The 14,272-nt window shown below is 34.1% G+C and overlaps 5 protein-coding genes and 1 long non-coding RNA gene across 11 annotated transcripts; 2 read left to right on the top strand and 4 right to left on the bottom strand.

Annotated features, from left to right (window-relative positions):
* Positions 1-1,235: 1,235 nt before the first annotated feature.
* Positions 1,236-4,406, bottom strand: BOB1 (HSP20-like chaperones superfamily protein). Its single transcript, XM_012234680.4, has 6 exons — positions 3,917-4,406; positions 2,343-2,515; positions 2,203-2,251; positions 1,894-2,060; positions 1,594-1,677; positions 1,236-1,497 (listed from the first exon to the last, which is right to left on the bottom strand). The coding sequence occupies exons 1-6, from the start codon at positions 4,305-4,307 to the stop codon at positions 1,459-1,461; spliced, it is 903 nt and encodes a 300-aa protein (XP_012090070.1). The 5' UTR covers positions 4,308-4,406; the 3' UTR covers positions 1,236-1,458.
* A 282-nt stretch (positions 4,407-4,688) lies between these two features.
* LOC105648330 (uncharacterized) lies at positions 4,689-7,378 on the top strand. Of its 6 annotated transcripts, none has more exons than XR_002286026.3 (4): positions 4,833-5,091; positions 5,555-5,725; positions 5,810-5,973; positions 6,579-7,378. It is a non-coding gene; the product is annotated as an uncharacterized LOC105648330 (long non-coding RNA). The 6 variants fall into 6 exon arrangements; XR_005176887.2 differs by having other exon boundaries at positions 5,799-5,973; XR_002286025.3 differs by having other exon boundaries at positions 4,834-5,091; positions 5,555-5,698.
* Positions 6,184-6,868, bottom strand: LOC110010966 (uncharacterized). The gene is made up of 2 exons (XM_020684997.3): positions 6,541-6,868; positions 6,184-6,363 (listed from the first exon to the last, which is right to left on the bottom strand). The coding sequence occupies exons 1-2, from the start codon at positions 6,866-6,868 to the stop codon at positions 6,341-6,343; spliced, it is 351 nt and encodes a 116-aa protein (XP_020540656.1). The 3' UTR covers positions 6,184-6,340.
* Positions 7,379-8,953: 1,575 nt separating the features above from the next.
* Positions 8,954-10,583, top strand: LOC105648329 (BURP domain-containing protein 6). The gene is made up of 3 exons (XM_012234679.4): positions 8,954-9,067; positions 9,316-9,424; positions 9,532-10,583. The coding sequence occupies exons 1-3, from the start codon at positions 8,975-8,977 to the stop codon at positions 10,410-10,412; spliced, it is 1,083 nt and encodes a 360-aa protein (XP_012090069.2). The 5' UTR covers positions 8,954-8,974; the 3' UTR covers positions 10,413-10,583.
* Positions 10,584-11,141: 558 nt separating this feature from the next.
* Positions 11,142-12,052, bottom strand: LOC105648326 (uncharacterized). Its single transcript, XM_012234677.4, has 2 exons — positions 11,658-12,052; positions 11,142-11,527 (listed from the first exon to the last, which is right to left on the bottom strand). Exons 1-2 carry the CDS (start codon positions 11,974-11,976, stop codon positions 11,505-11,507), a joined length of 342 nt encoding a protein of 113 aa, XP_012090067.1. The 5' UTR covers positions 11,977-12,052; the 3' UTR covers positions 11,142-11,504.
* Positions 12,053-12,397: 345 nt separating this feature from the next.
* LOC105648327 (BURP domain-containing protein 6) lies at positions 12,398-13,746 on the bottom strand. Its single transcript, XM_012234678.3, has 3 exons — positions 13,708-13,746; positions 13,482-13,587; positions 12,398-13,305 (listed from the first exon to the last, which is right to left on the bottom strand). Exons 1-3 carry the CDS (start codon positions 13,744-13,746, stop codon positions 12,500-12,502), a joined length of 951 nt encoding a protein of 316 aa, XP_012090068.2. The 3' UTR covers positions 12,398-12,499.
* Between the last annotated feature and the right edge of the window lie 526 nt (positions 13,747-14,272).

The raw sequence follows: 14,272 nt of genomic DNA, 5'->3' as shown, positions 1-14,272 counted from the left end.
CAATTACTTAGTTTCTTATTAACCAGATTTCATTATTAGATGGGTGAGAGACCCACAAAGGGGACAATACCCATATGGCCATATCGGGACAATTTAAATTTAACTTCGGCTTTTTAAGACATTCGCTTGCTTTAATGACAATAAGTGGGTGGGGTTCAAATTCGGGTCGAACCGAACACTTGTCTTTCCTTTTATATAAATTTGCTCAGCTCAAATTGGATCATCATGTCACTTTTAGGGAAACTCCAACCTACTTGCCAAGTAACGGTTGATTATAGTTTAACAATATAATCAGCCACTCAGATATTTGAATACTCCTTGAACTAATAAATTATCTTTTTTTCAATTTTATCTTATTCATATTATTATAATGACATGAGATAAAAGGTAATTCGATAAAATTACTTTTCATTTTATTATAATTTAAAAATATCAATTGATTTTTTGATTTTTCTGCAAAAATTTTAAACGACTTTTATGTTGGAACGGAGGGAAAAAGTGATAATATTTTAATTGTTCCTATTAATGTCCGAGCAAAAGATTTCATCTGAAAAAAAAAAGAATAAATTGAATAAACTACATTGTTTAATGTGAAATAGATTTTATTATTTCATTTTTTTCTTTCGTCCAATATTTTCTTTCCATCACGTATTTTTTTTTTTTTTTTGGAAAAGTATGTTGAGACTCCTAAATATAAGTTACATAAAATAGTATTTCTTTCTCCATATCTCAATAATAGAAGGCTTGAATTATTGATCAATGGCGAATAGTAAATGATGAGCTGAGGATAAAGATGAAGAAATGGTGGCTAAAAGTGCTACTGGTGCTGAATAATTAGGACGCATGTTCTTTGCAACAGAGAAACCTTCATGGTCATTAGACTAGCCAAGCCAATGGAACCGCAGAAGAGAAACTGCACCTTTTCAAGCTATCGAATTGGGTTAAGAAAACCCTACCACTTCATTTAAAATGGAATGATTTATTAATTTACAATTTTTGAAAAAGGAATTTGGTAAATTTTTATCTCTCTCTCTCTCTCTCTCTCTCTCTCTCTCTATATATATATATATATATATATATATATATATATAAAGTTAAATTAAAAAATTAATATTCGAACATTTAAGTTTCAAACATTCAAGAGCTGCTCATGCAAGAACCATGAAAACCATCAGCTAACATAAAATAGAAAATGAAGAAAGAAGTCCAATCACAATAGCTATTAAACCACATAGTAAAAGCAGAAACAGCACCAAAAGCTATATTAATCAAGTTTAGTACTGTAAACCTTATGGATCCAAAAAATTTTTTGTTTATAACTATGAACAGAGTTGAAGAACCACTGATTGCCCCTAAGTTACTATCACTCCAAGCCCAGCAAAAAGGAAATCCACAAAATTAGCATAGACGGGCCTCAGCCTTCTTCAAAAACCCAACTGCCAAATTGAATAGTTCCATCTATGCTATCTTAGCTCTTGAGAAGTCCATCTCTGGATGCTGCAACATCAAAAACATACATCAGCAAATTTAACAACTAGAGACAAGCTTAAGATAAAAAGGGATAAAATTGCTCCAAAGCCTCTCGATTTTCACCTGGGCCATGAAGTTCTTCAGAATCTCCTGCTTCTGCATCTCATCGCTGGTTGGGAGACCCATAGACTTCTGTCTTTGATCAAACTGTTACAGATTTTGGAAAAAAAAAAAAAAAATCCTAAGTAGGTATACTGGAAAATAAATCAGCACATAGAAGCCAAGAGAATCAACAAAACCAACTAATAGATCAACTATACAACTAAGACAAACCATCTAACAGAAAATCTCCAGTGAACAAAAGATGGTGAATAGCCACAAGCCCCCAAACAAAAAGTAAACGTGAGAAGGATAAAAACTTACCATCATTTTTTCAACAGTCTGCCTTGTTTCAGGATCCAGGTCAGACAGTTTGCTATTTTCAGGTTCAACCTTCTGAGTATCAATCTCAGGATCTCCCTTCACTAAACATTTCCACCATTCCATTTGGTCATGCTTGGTCAAAAGAACTGAGATGGTATTCTGGTCCTCTGGAAATGATACAATTTAACACTTAATAAGCAACTCAGCCTCTCTTTTTTTTTTTAAAGGTTATAGCAAATACCATACAAAACATTCAGATAATTAATAGCATGCTTAGTGCATTTAACATGAAGGTAGAAGCTAACATACCTATACTCCAATAGCAATCATCAACCTTGATAGGTTTGTAAAGCTCTCCCTGCAAATATTTATATACATTCAGGTGAAAGTCATCCAAGCATAATAAGGAGATAAGTTTCAGCGCAAAAGAAGTGTACGTTCAGGCTTACCTCAATTATTGGAGGCTGACCCTTCAGTCCAACTTTCAGGTGGTTTTTCTTTATGTCACATACAACAAACCTTGATTTAGTTCCAGAAGGGACTGGAATTTGCACAGTAACCTCTTGCAGCGTCTGTGTCCAAGAATATTTCTCCAGATCAAGGCCATTACCTTTGTTTGGAACTGTCCATAATATTCGAGACAGAAAACGATGAAAAAGTAAGAAGAATATAGAATGACATACCATTTCTCTAAAATAACATAAGTGACTTTAAAATCAAATAATTGATGAATAATAGACAGAACTGAAGCCAAGTGGATTCATATGATGACTTAACTAAATAATGGCAACATCCAAGTCTCGATATTGCTTGGACTTATAGATCTTTTGTGGAACTATGTATCTCATTAAATGTGAATACTGTGTAGGATGTACATGTTTACAGATTTAAGGAGTAAGCATGAAGCTAAGACATTTGTCCAATCCATAAACTGCCCATTATCCAAAATAAGTCTAACACTTTCATTGTCTAAAATAATTTCTTCCATGATTTCGTATGAACTTTCCTTTTAATTCAATAAAGTTTGAAGCTTTTAGTTCAATCTATAACCAGTTTCAGATACACAAGCTGAGGTCTCATCCCTGTGTGTCCGACCAAAGTACCACATAGTGACAGCAGCAATCACAAATATTGTTTTAATCAAAAAAGACAAGACAGCACCATATACCATATACTACTACTTAATCATTCAACTCTTTAGTGATTCAGCTCAATAAGCTGTTAATTAAGATTCAACATTACAATTTGTACCATCCCACAAAGAGGCACACTGAATAATATCAACTCAACTGCAGTTAAATTTCTCTACTAATTTCGTAAGTATTCCAGGATTGGAATTTGGTGTTTCCTTCACACTCTCAAGTCTCAATAACTCAAATCATACATCCTCCCCTCCCACGATGATAACAACAACAAAAAACAAGAGTTGATGATTAAGATCCTCAAGGCTGCAAGTTATTCTTAACATATATACATACATCCAGATAAAATACTAATGAATTCCCCCTTCTTGCCCAACTCCAACAATTTACATCTTTTAGGTGCTTTCAGGCCTAACTATTGCCTTAACAACCATTTTCAATAAATTAGTTGATAAGTTAAATTGCAATAATTGGACTTTCTTTTTCCCCACAGCAAAATAACAATTAACAACAGATTCAGCAATACTTATCCTTTCTACATTTAACAATAAATGACACCAACAACTACTAACTTAGGGCAAAATTAATCCAAACAAAAATATACCATAGTCTCACAATGCAAACTTACTAACAATCTTCTAAAATGCTGAGGATTTACGAAACGAACAATAATCAAGCAATGAAGCAAACATTTCACCGTTCTCGCCCCTCCCAGAAAGGGGGGGAGGGGTGGACCTAAAACTTGCCTCCATTATAGCCACTAAACAGGCAAGAAGATTCAAAATGTACCCTTTACTATGCCAATTTCTCTAACTATACAAATCAAGATTATGGACCAAGATAAGAAGTGACGGGAAGATCAAGTCAGAATAAATTCATACCTCTGGTGCCACTCTCCTCCTTATCAACCTCCATAGGCTCCTCCTTGACCTCAGTCTTCACTTCCTTTTTGACCTCAACCTTCTTCTCCTCCTCCTTCAACCTCTTGCTCTCTTTTTGCTTGGCAGCAGCTTCCCTTTCTCTCTCTTCCGCCATCTTCTTCTTAACCTTATCCTTAGCTGCCTTAACGACCGCCACGATCTGCTTCTCCGCTGTGTCTTGAGCCATAAAGTCGGTCTCTTTCACCAGAAAATCAAACAGTTTCTCCACAATCCCTATCGGATTGCTCGGATCGAATGTTGCGTTAAACGGCAATGTTTTGGGTGATGACGATGATGACGCGGCCGGCTTGCTCTCGTGTTCGTCCTCCTGAAAGTCTGAAATTATCGCCATGAAAAATGATTTTGCCCTAGACTCAGGTGACTCGGAGAGTAAAAGTTCTTAAGCAGGAATAAAAATGAAGTAGGGGTTAAGGAAGAAAGTGTGTCTCGTAAGTCGCACCTTATATATGCGAATGGGACACTGTTAAGGACTTAAGGAGAGTACTATAGAGACTTCCGGAACAATTTCCTTTGCTAAATAGAACTCGTATTTCCACTATTTGCAATGCTCCCCTCATCCGTACTGGCCATGCTGGCATCTCCAGCGCAAACACCATGTCCGTTCTGGGTGCCACGTTACCATATATAACCCCGGCCATGTCACAGCAATATCATTAGAAAATGTCACATATAATGTACACATCATTACCACGTCAACAGATTTAATGCCACCTTATCGATTAGTTACCACGAAGGCATCCATCCAACCACGTTTACAAGGTGAGGACAGCCACGTGTCAATTTTTACAATGGTGAAGATGACACGTCATGCAGACTTTCCCTTTCGTTATGCGTTGGCCAGTTTCCGCCACGTCATCAGAAGTTAGCAGAAGACCAATTCGCGAGAGGATTTGGCAAATTTTGCCCTGCTGATTACGATCTCGACTTCCTTTTTGCTAAATTCCGTTCAAATTCTGGTACGGAACGGAAAACACCAAAGCTGAAAATGTATCTTCCCAGTCCTTGAAGATCAGAGTCCAACCTAGATGTCTCGATCTCCTTGTGCAACTAGCAAAAGAAATTTTCTGGTACTCGTACACTTGATTGGGGGCTTGGATTTTACTCGAGATTACGAGGTATCCTCCCTTTCTTTCCTATCTCAAGAAAGTGAATTGTTCATCTCGGAGATTTCTGTTTTTCTTGGTTTATTGCCTGTAATTATAGGCTTCAGTCTCATTTGGTTGGACTGAGATCCCTGTATGTAGTATATTATATTGGTTTAACTATATAGCACGTAGAATTAGGGAGTGTAAGAAAATTTCCAAGGTATGGAACCAAGCCAAGGTACGGCCCTCGAGTTTGAATGCTAATACTTACGGGTTCTTACTTTGAAATGAAACAGTCAATAAAGGTCACAGAAAGGTGTCTTTTTGTTCAAAATCTTGCTTTTTCATTAGTCCTGTTTCTTTTCGATTTTCCAGCAACTTTGATTTTTTTGGTTTGTCAGAATTTTCCTGGTTTAAGAACCTCCTGTTAGCAATTGTGTCGTATGTCAATATCGATATCCGTTCAGATTATGAATGACTTCCGTTTCTGCAGAATTTTCCATCTGTAAATCAACTGCTAGAAGTTAAGATAAACATTTCCTCGGATAAAGAAATTATTAGCTTTGCCCACTAAATAAAAGCAAAAATATGGCTCATGAGCTTTGTGAATCTTGAAGATGCAGGCAATTGGCTTCAGGTAGTGAGTTCCTCTCAGAGTTACATAGTATGCTATCTTCTTGATCTTGTTAAACTTATGTCAAATACAATGTTCTTCGCTGATTTTACAATCTTAGCAGTAAATTATTAGGAAATAAGATCCAAGTCAATCCATTTTGTTTGAGACGAGGTTAACGATTCAAGATTTGACAAATTTCCCATTCCCCGAGGTACTTGGCCTGTTAGATGATATATTGGGGTGGAGATTGGAGAGAGAAATCTCAGACTTGAACGGATCATGCTGTCTTCAAAAAGGTTGTTTGGCTTGCGAACATGTTTAGAATTGCCTTGGATGATGCATACAAATGACGCTGTTGAGCTTTATATAAGATTTGATCTCAATTATAAGTGTAGAAAACAATCAACATATGATAAAATTTAACAGGATTTTGATAGAATCAGAAGTACTCATTAAGCAGTACTCTTTTTGTTATCAGAGTTAGAAGCAAAAGGGTAATAGATGTGGAGAGTCTTCACAGTCTTCCATTTTAAATATTAAGTAGAAGATATGATATCGATCATTAGAAATTAAGGAAACATACACATTTGAATCTGATCACATCTGCACAATCATGTCTTTATTTGTTAATATTTGCTGGAAAAGATCAAGCACAGATTCACTTCATGTTCTGGGAACTGTATAACCTGAAATCACAGTGTTATTAGCTTTAACTAAGTGTGCTCCTGTGGCAAATAATGGGTGAAGGCCAAATATGGCACTAGCAGATAAAATTTGCAACCGTTTTGATTCTTTAATCCACAATATTTCAATATGTATATATATATATATATATATGGAAGAAAATATTTTGATGAACTTACCTCCACATTTTGTTCCGGGTGAAATCTTTTTACCACAGGATCGTGCGACATGGACCACCTTCTTCATGCTGATCATATCTTGAATTTCCTCTGTAAGAAGAGCACAAACGCATGGAACATCAACATTCTTCACTAGAGCACAGCACCCAGGTGATGGTGAAATTCTTGGTCCTGACTTTTCTACAGATTTTTGACATTGTGATACAAGACCCACAATATCAGTGTTACAGCTATGGGCTGCAGCCATTTGGCTAGATATTGGCATTCCAACTGCTATGAGTATGGGCAAGATCAAGCAATACTGGAACCTACGACTTGAAACAGCCATTTCTGGGTGCTAAGGTATCGCCAGGATTGTGTTATATATACAGAAAACAGCCATTAATCACAGGGTTTTATTGGAAATCTGAAGAGATTAGAGTTTTAAGTTGAGAGGCCACTTGTTAGTGAAATGTAAGGGGTCGATCACTAGGTAAGTAGAGATTGTTGAGAGTTTATACTGGCTTTTCTAACATTTCTGATAATGTTCATGTCATCATCGCACGAAATCTGCACTGATCATTGCCATCTGGGAATCATTTTATAGTTTGTATTTTTCTTGTTTTTGTTATTAATTGTTTTTTGTAACTGAAACCAAATGAATGAGGCTAGTCTGTCCATTTACGATCCAAAAGTGGCTTAGAAAGCCTGATCTTAATGGGCTCTGTTATGATCAGAGTTTCAGGGCCCAGTCTTAATGGGCTGGGACAGTGTCTATTTCGTGAGTCATCAGTTGCTTTGTAAATGTGGTGAACTGGAATAAATGATGACACGTCAGTTTGCCAGTGTCATTTCAAAAGCAGTGTTGTTACTAGAATAGCATTCTTTCTAACAATGTCCTCCTCTAATTATATTTATACATCTCTCTATTATTGCACCCCTCTCCACTTTTTGAATATTCTTCTCCAGTGCATTGAATATTCCACAGCCGACATACTTCTAGCTATCTCCAGCAACGTGGACAAAGCTATATTATTTTATTTGTGAGGAATTTAATCATCCCATGCGCATGAATATAATATATGTCACTGAGATTTACTTGATCATTAAATTTTATTCATTAATTTGAACAGAGTTTGATTATCATACAAAAATAATTTGAGCAAATAAAATTTTGAAACAATAAATTCATAAATAGTAACTTGGAAAAGTATAATTCTCACATTTTGTTGCTATAGAATTTTACATTTTCAGGAAAATTCATTTCTCAAATCTTTCCATTATCTATATTTTTCTACATACATATGCTTTCCCCTCTCAAAAAAGATAAGAAAATTAAATTTTCAGTATACAAATATTTTTAAAAATTTAATAACATGAATATTCTTAATTATCTTATAGTTTAAAAATATTTTTATTATCATCTAAATAAAATAGTTTAATCTTTTCATATTAATTTTTTTGGAAATTCATTTTCTTTAAAGAAATGTTGAATTGCCAATTTGCCATACCCAAATGGATCGTTATAAAAATAAATAAATGATATGTTAAAGACAAAGAAAAAGAGAAAGCCCATCATACAAGTTAAGTCCTACGATTCCAATTATAGGGAAACAAAAAAGCAACGAGCTTAAACCCTTAATGGAATAAAAATTCAGCCGATTGTGAATATCTCAATCATGGGAGAGAACGGGCCGGGGGAATCCCATATGACCCAGATGAAATCCTAACGTGTGAACCTGATCTCAACCTTATCTAATTGGTGGAAATAAGGTTCACACGTAAGGATAAGATTTTATTGTGCCAATGACGTTTTGTTTGTAAGTTCATAAGCGAAATTATCTGGTTTTAATTTTAACAAATCCAAAATAAATTCCCCCATAGAAATTGTTAAAAATTTATGAGATGAGCAATTTTTGATTTTGATAATAGCTTTTTTTTTTTTTTTTTCAGGGCTTTAAATCAAGTTATTGGAATCAAAATATCTCACTCGCTCTTTCGGATATAGAAATAATTACTTTTACTATGCAACGAGCAGTCTGGCATGCTAAACGATATATAAAAGACATTGAACAAAAAGATAGCTCTATGTAGCTTTACAATCATAAATCACAGAGCCAAAATTGAATTATTATTTCATTAATTTTGTTACTATTTTGAGGATGTATTTTATATATTAACCCATTAAGTCATATAAAAGCATTTTGTATGTGACGTAAAAATTAAGTGATGGAGTCAAACTAATTTAAATTAGAGAATGACGAAGACAAATTAAGAAATATAATTTATTCTTAATTGGGAAAAAAAACAATTCATACATATACATCAAGTGGAAGTTTCTGACAGTTTTTATAGTAAAATGTAAGAGAAATTTTACTTTTTAGAAATTTACAAATTATAATTTAAAAAAATAACTGCGCCGCCCTATATATTGGATAATATCCTATAAATATGTATGCATGCATTTCTCGTACTCAAAAAAACCCATTTCAGCTTCAATATGGAGTTCAGTTGTCATCTCCTGCCTATCCTTGCCTTGCTATGCACTGTAAGTTTATATATTGTCAATATTCAAGAAACGAAGCTATTATGTCTTGCAATCATTTTATGTGTGTTGTATTTGATTAAATACTAAGTTGTAATGATTAAATATTTGATTACATATTCAAGAAACGAAGCTATAATTAATGGATTAATATGTATATTTTTAAAATAATTAAAAAGAATAATTGATTATTATATTAAAAATTATACTTAAACATTTTTAATAATTGATTATATTAATAATAATGGCAGCTGCTGCTAGTGGGAAGCCATGCATCTCTATCTCCTATGCTCTATTGGGAGTCGGTGTTGCCAAACGTCCCATTACCTAAAACTCTACAAGAACTTCTCTTGCAGCCTGGTTAGTTTTACATAATCATCTTCATTAATTCATATTTCCAATTATAATAATTTGTATTTATTTGTTTATTTATTTAAAATCCAATAGAACCTATATGTATGTTGCAGAAAACAAAGGCAATTCTCCGAATGGGTTTCCATACGCTACTGTCCCTTCACTGCGAGCAGATGGCGGCACTAGAATTACATCTACTGGTCCAAAAGTATATAGTCGAAAAGTATATAGTCGAAAAGTATATAGTCGAAAAGTATATGGTAGAAAAGGATATAGTCGAAAAGTATATCCTGGTCGACCAATATATGGTAAAGAACAAGCACAAGATGACATATCAAAATATAACTCCAGTGCTACTATATTCTTCTTGTATAATAATCTCCGTGCTGGCAACTCTTTCAGTCTCATTTTCACTGATCTTGATAATGAAACTAGTTTCTTGCCTCGTCAAGTTGCCGACTCCATCCCTTTCTCAAGCGACAAGTTACCAGAGATTCTGAATCGTTTTTCAATAAACGACACATCAATAGAAGCCAACTATATAGAACAGACACTTCAAGAATGTGAGGCACCAATAATGAATGGGGAAGATAAATATTGTGCTACGTCTTTAGAATCATTTGTTGATTTTGGGGTAGCAAGGCTTGGAAAAAAGGTTCTGGTTCTTTCGAATGAGGGAGAAGAGAAGAACAAGGAGCAAAATTATAGGGTTTTAAATGGAATCAAAATGCTGGGAGAAGAACAGATTGTATGTCATAAAGAGAAATACGCATATGTTGTGTTTTATTGCCATACATTGAAAGCCACAGAGGTTTATATGGTTCCCTTATTGGGTGCTAATGGCAGAAAAGCTAAGGCATTAGTTATTTGCCACAAAGATACATCAGCTTGGGATCCAAATCACATTGCCTTTCAACTTCTAAAAGTTAAGCCAGGAGGACCATCAATTTGCCACTTCCTTTACAGTGATACCTTCGTCTGGGTCCGGAGCTAAGTTTCCAAGCAAATGGCTTATTATTGCACGTATTTTCTATGTATTTGCAAAATAAATTTGAGTAGATTTGTTTGTAAACCAAACATGTCTACATAATCAAATATGTCTAAATAACTATTTTGTGTGGTATAGAATTTTCTGCAATGAAAAATACTACTCTTTGTATCAAAATATTAGTCTATATTATTAATTTAGGATGTCCTAAATTAATTGTTCACTTAATTATTATATAAAAAGTTAATAAAATATATTCCAACTTAAAAAAATTTCTTAATTTAAACTCTCCTTAAAGTCTTCACTTTTCAAAAAGTGTCTAAATTCTTTTTGGTTGCGGAGAACAAATTTTCTGAAGATTTTATTTTCTTTCATTTACAATTTAAACTCTCTGGAAAATCTTGATATGAAATCCCAAAATGCTTAAGCCCAAACTTGGTTAGGGCGAAGCTTGGGTCGGGCTTGAATATCACAGCCCAAACTTCGTGTTTGACCCTACAACTGAGAAATCTAGAATTACAGACCGAAATCCTATATCTGCTTCCAATTGCAAGAAAAAAAAAGAAAAAGAAAAAGAAAAATAACTCTGCAAAAGATTTAAGAATATGTATTTTTCCTTGCTTGGGAGAGGAGAGGAAAAAATTGTGAATCATATGTTATTATCTAAAAATAAATGAGAACATTATTGTCATACAATAATAACATTGTTTCCTGTAAAATTGTATCATGTCCATATCAAAGAAAAATAAATATATTTTATTTCTTTTATTATATTAAAACACAAAGATGAAAAATAACTAACAAACAAAATTGATAATTTCTCATCTACTTCATTAGTTTCCTTCCCCTCTTTTTCAAAAAAAAAAAAAAAAATGCAAATTACTGTATTATTAATGCTTTGCTAAAGTTGCAAATGGACCAAATTCGCATTCAACAGCCGAAACAATTTTGCAGAAATAAAGTTGCACCATACATAAGTTTTTATCACAGCTAATGACTCAATTTATGACAAAATAAATCACAACCTCAAACGCAAACAAAAAAAATATATATATATTAAGACAAAGATCGACTGCATCATTCAATGGCTTCCACATTTCATGACGGTGGAACAGTGTAACCTGAGTGAAAAAAAAAAAAAAACATAAAATTTAGCAATGGAATTTGCCAAAAATAATTAAAATGTTCATCACAGTTAATGAAAGAAAAAAAAATATAAATATTAAATATATGTATAAAGAGACTACATACTTCCACATTTGGTTCCATGAGCAACTTTCTTGCCACATGATTTAGCCACGTAGAAAACCTTCTCCATGCTGATTAAATCTTCGATTTGCTTGGTAACATGTGAGCACAAGCATGGCACGTTGGCTTTCTTCACCACTGCACAACAATCGTTCGATGGTTTCTCAATGGCTCCTTCTTTAGCAACAAATTTCTTACATTTCGTCGCAAGCCCTATAATATCATTATCGCAGTTCACGGCCCAAGCACGCTCGCCGGAAAAAGCCAGTATTCCGGCTACTACTAACATAGCCAAAGCCAAGCATGATCTTGAAATTGCCATCTTAGTTAATTTCTTTCTCAAAGTTTCGAAGCTTAATTTTTTTTTTTTTTTTTTTTTTATGTATATTAAGGTAAGTGGCGTTCTAATATATAGAGTAAGTGAAACAATATCCTTATTAATTATTATTCACTCGTGAGAGAATATTAATTGTGGAATTTTGTAATGGCCAAGACAAATTGCATGTTAGCTTCACATGAACGTTGTCCTTTGTAGTTGTCTTGTCTCGATGATGGAATATGTTCCTAAATCTTGCACATCTCGAGGATTTTTATAAGCTAGTCTTTATAGGGTTATACATTATAAATTTTAATATTTCCAAACTTATTTTCAATGTTGGAACTAACCAATAGAAAATTAAGTATTTACAAAAATATTTCCTTAAGTAAAATAAAAGGAATACCTGAACTCTAATACCAAGAATTGCCACTTAAAAGAGTGACTTATTGAGAGAAGTAGAATAGGTTACAACTACAGCTAGAAACTTTGCTTAAAACCCTAAGCACTGCACCGATGATATTTGGTATCAGTGAGGCTTTGTTTCAATAATTTCATTATTGGAGACCACAGCAATAGTATCACTTTTAATAAAGTGACAAACAGTTCCGTCCCCTGGTTTCATGTTCAGAAGCAAAAAGGCCAAGTGTCCTGGATTCCAAGCAGAGGTATCTGAATGGCAAGCAACCACCCCTTTAGCTTTAATACCATCACCACCGACCAATCCAGCAATATAAACTTTAGTGCCATTTAGCGCATGGCAAAAATACACAGCATATGGGTATTTTTGCTTGTGACATACTACATGATTTTCTCCGATCAATTTAACGTCCGTTATAGTATACTCTTGCTCTCTCCTCTGTTCATCTATTTCATTGAAGAGGATTTGAGCATTATCTCCAACATGTTTAACAGTGAAATCAACTAAAGACTCTAAAGAAGTTGCACAATATCTATCTTCTCCTTTAATGCCAGATGATTCACAATCCTTTATAGTTTGTTTTATGAATTTGGCTTGAGGAGATTCAGGTTTTACAGAGAAACGTTGTAAAATTGCTGGTAAGTGATCAACTGAGAAAGGTATAGAATCAGCAACTTGACGAGGCAAGATTCTAGCTTTGTTCGTTGATTTAGTTATATGAAGTCTCATTTTTTGGCCTACATGGAGATCATTATAGACAAAAAACCCAGTTGAGTTAGGGAGGTTCAGGTTATGTTTATGAAATTTCTCCCTCGTATCATCCCTACTTCCCACGAAAGCATTCTCATATCGTCTGTCATATTTTATATATGCCTTCTCCAAGTTTTCCCAATAAATAGGCTTATCTCCCATATCTGCTTCCAATTGCAAATAAACAAAAATAAATATACACACATATTGAAGCAAAGGTATTAAGAAATATTACCTTAAAATAATAAAGTGATATTAAGAAATTGACGCAATACACATATCTCCATAGCTGAACTCAGAAAAGTTAATTAATATAGATATCCTGAGCTTAGAGACAAACCGGGCTGCAAAAGATTTAGAAACTCTTGTGGAATTGTAGTGTTTGGCAATTTGGAATGCCAGTACACTTCAGCAGGTAGAGCAGCATTATTTCCTGTTATAACCACCTGCCATAAAATTTTCATCATATATCAAACTCATATTACTTTCTTTTATTCAGAATTTTAATTGCTTAATAAGAAACACATGAGAAAAAAAAGAGTATAAAAATGGTTAAATATGCTTACAGAAAGTAAAGCTAAGATTATAAAGAGACGAAACTCCATTAAAACCATCAAGCAAATACTATAACTTGGCAATGCAGGAAGAGCTACTACGCTCTTTTATAAAAGTTTTGTTCATTATAATACGAAATTGCATTGGGCAGCCTCTGTGTCAACTTGCATGGGCAGCCTCTATGACTGTGTCAACTTGAAAAGTAACTGGGGCCCATGTAAAGCCAGGTGGAGCTCACTGGGAATGCTGCTACGATTCTTTGACGAATCATCAGACGGTGTTAGAATTCATTGCGTTCTGATTTAGCGATTCCGTCGTTTCTCTAAAACAAGACAAAAACGTCATGTATTATATGGACTTTTGATCAAATTACATGGACGAGATAAAGGACATTTTAATATCGTATGCAATACGATAGATTTAATGGGCCTCCACAGGTTTGGGCTTGCTTCATTTTGATGGCAGCCGTTTAAGCGCTTCTATTTACTGTGGGCTTGGAAACCAAATTACCAGATCGACAGGACCGGTTTTACCGTCTTAGTTTGAGAGTTAGAACGATATCTTTCTTTTCATCTT

The sequence above is a fragment of the Jatropha curcas genome, chromosome 10, assembly GCF_041381405.1.
Source record: "Jatropha curcas cultivar XTBG-Jc1 chromosome 10, XTBG_Jcur_1.0, whole genome shotgun sequence".
Classification (NCBI taxonomy): Eukaryota; Viridiplantae; Streptophyta; class Magnoliopsida; order Malpighiales; family Euphorbiaceae; genus Jatropha; species Jatropha curcas.
This window is presented reverse-complemented; position numbering and strand designations above follow the sequence as displayed.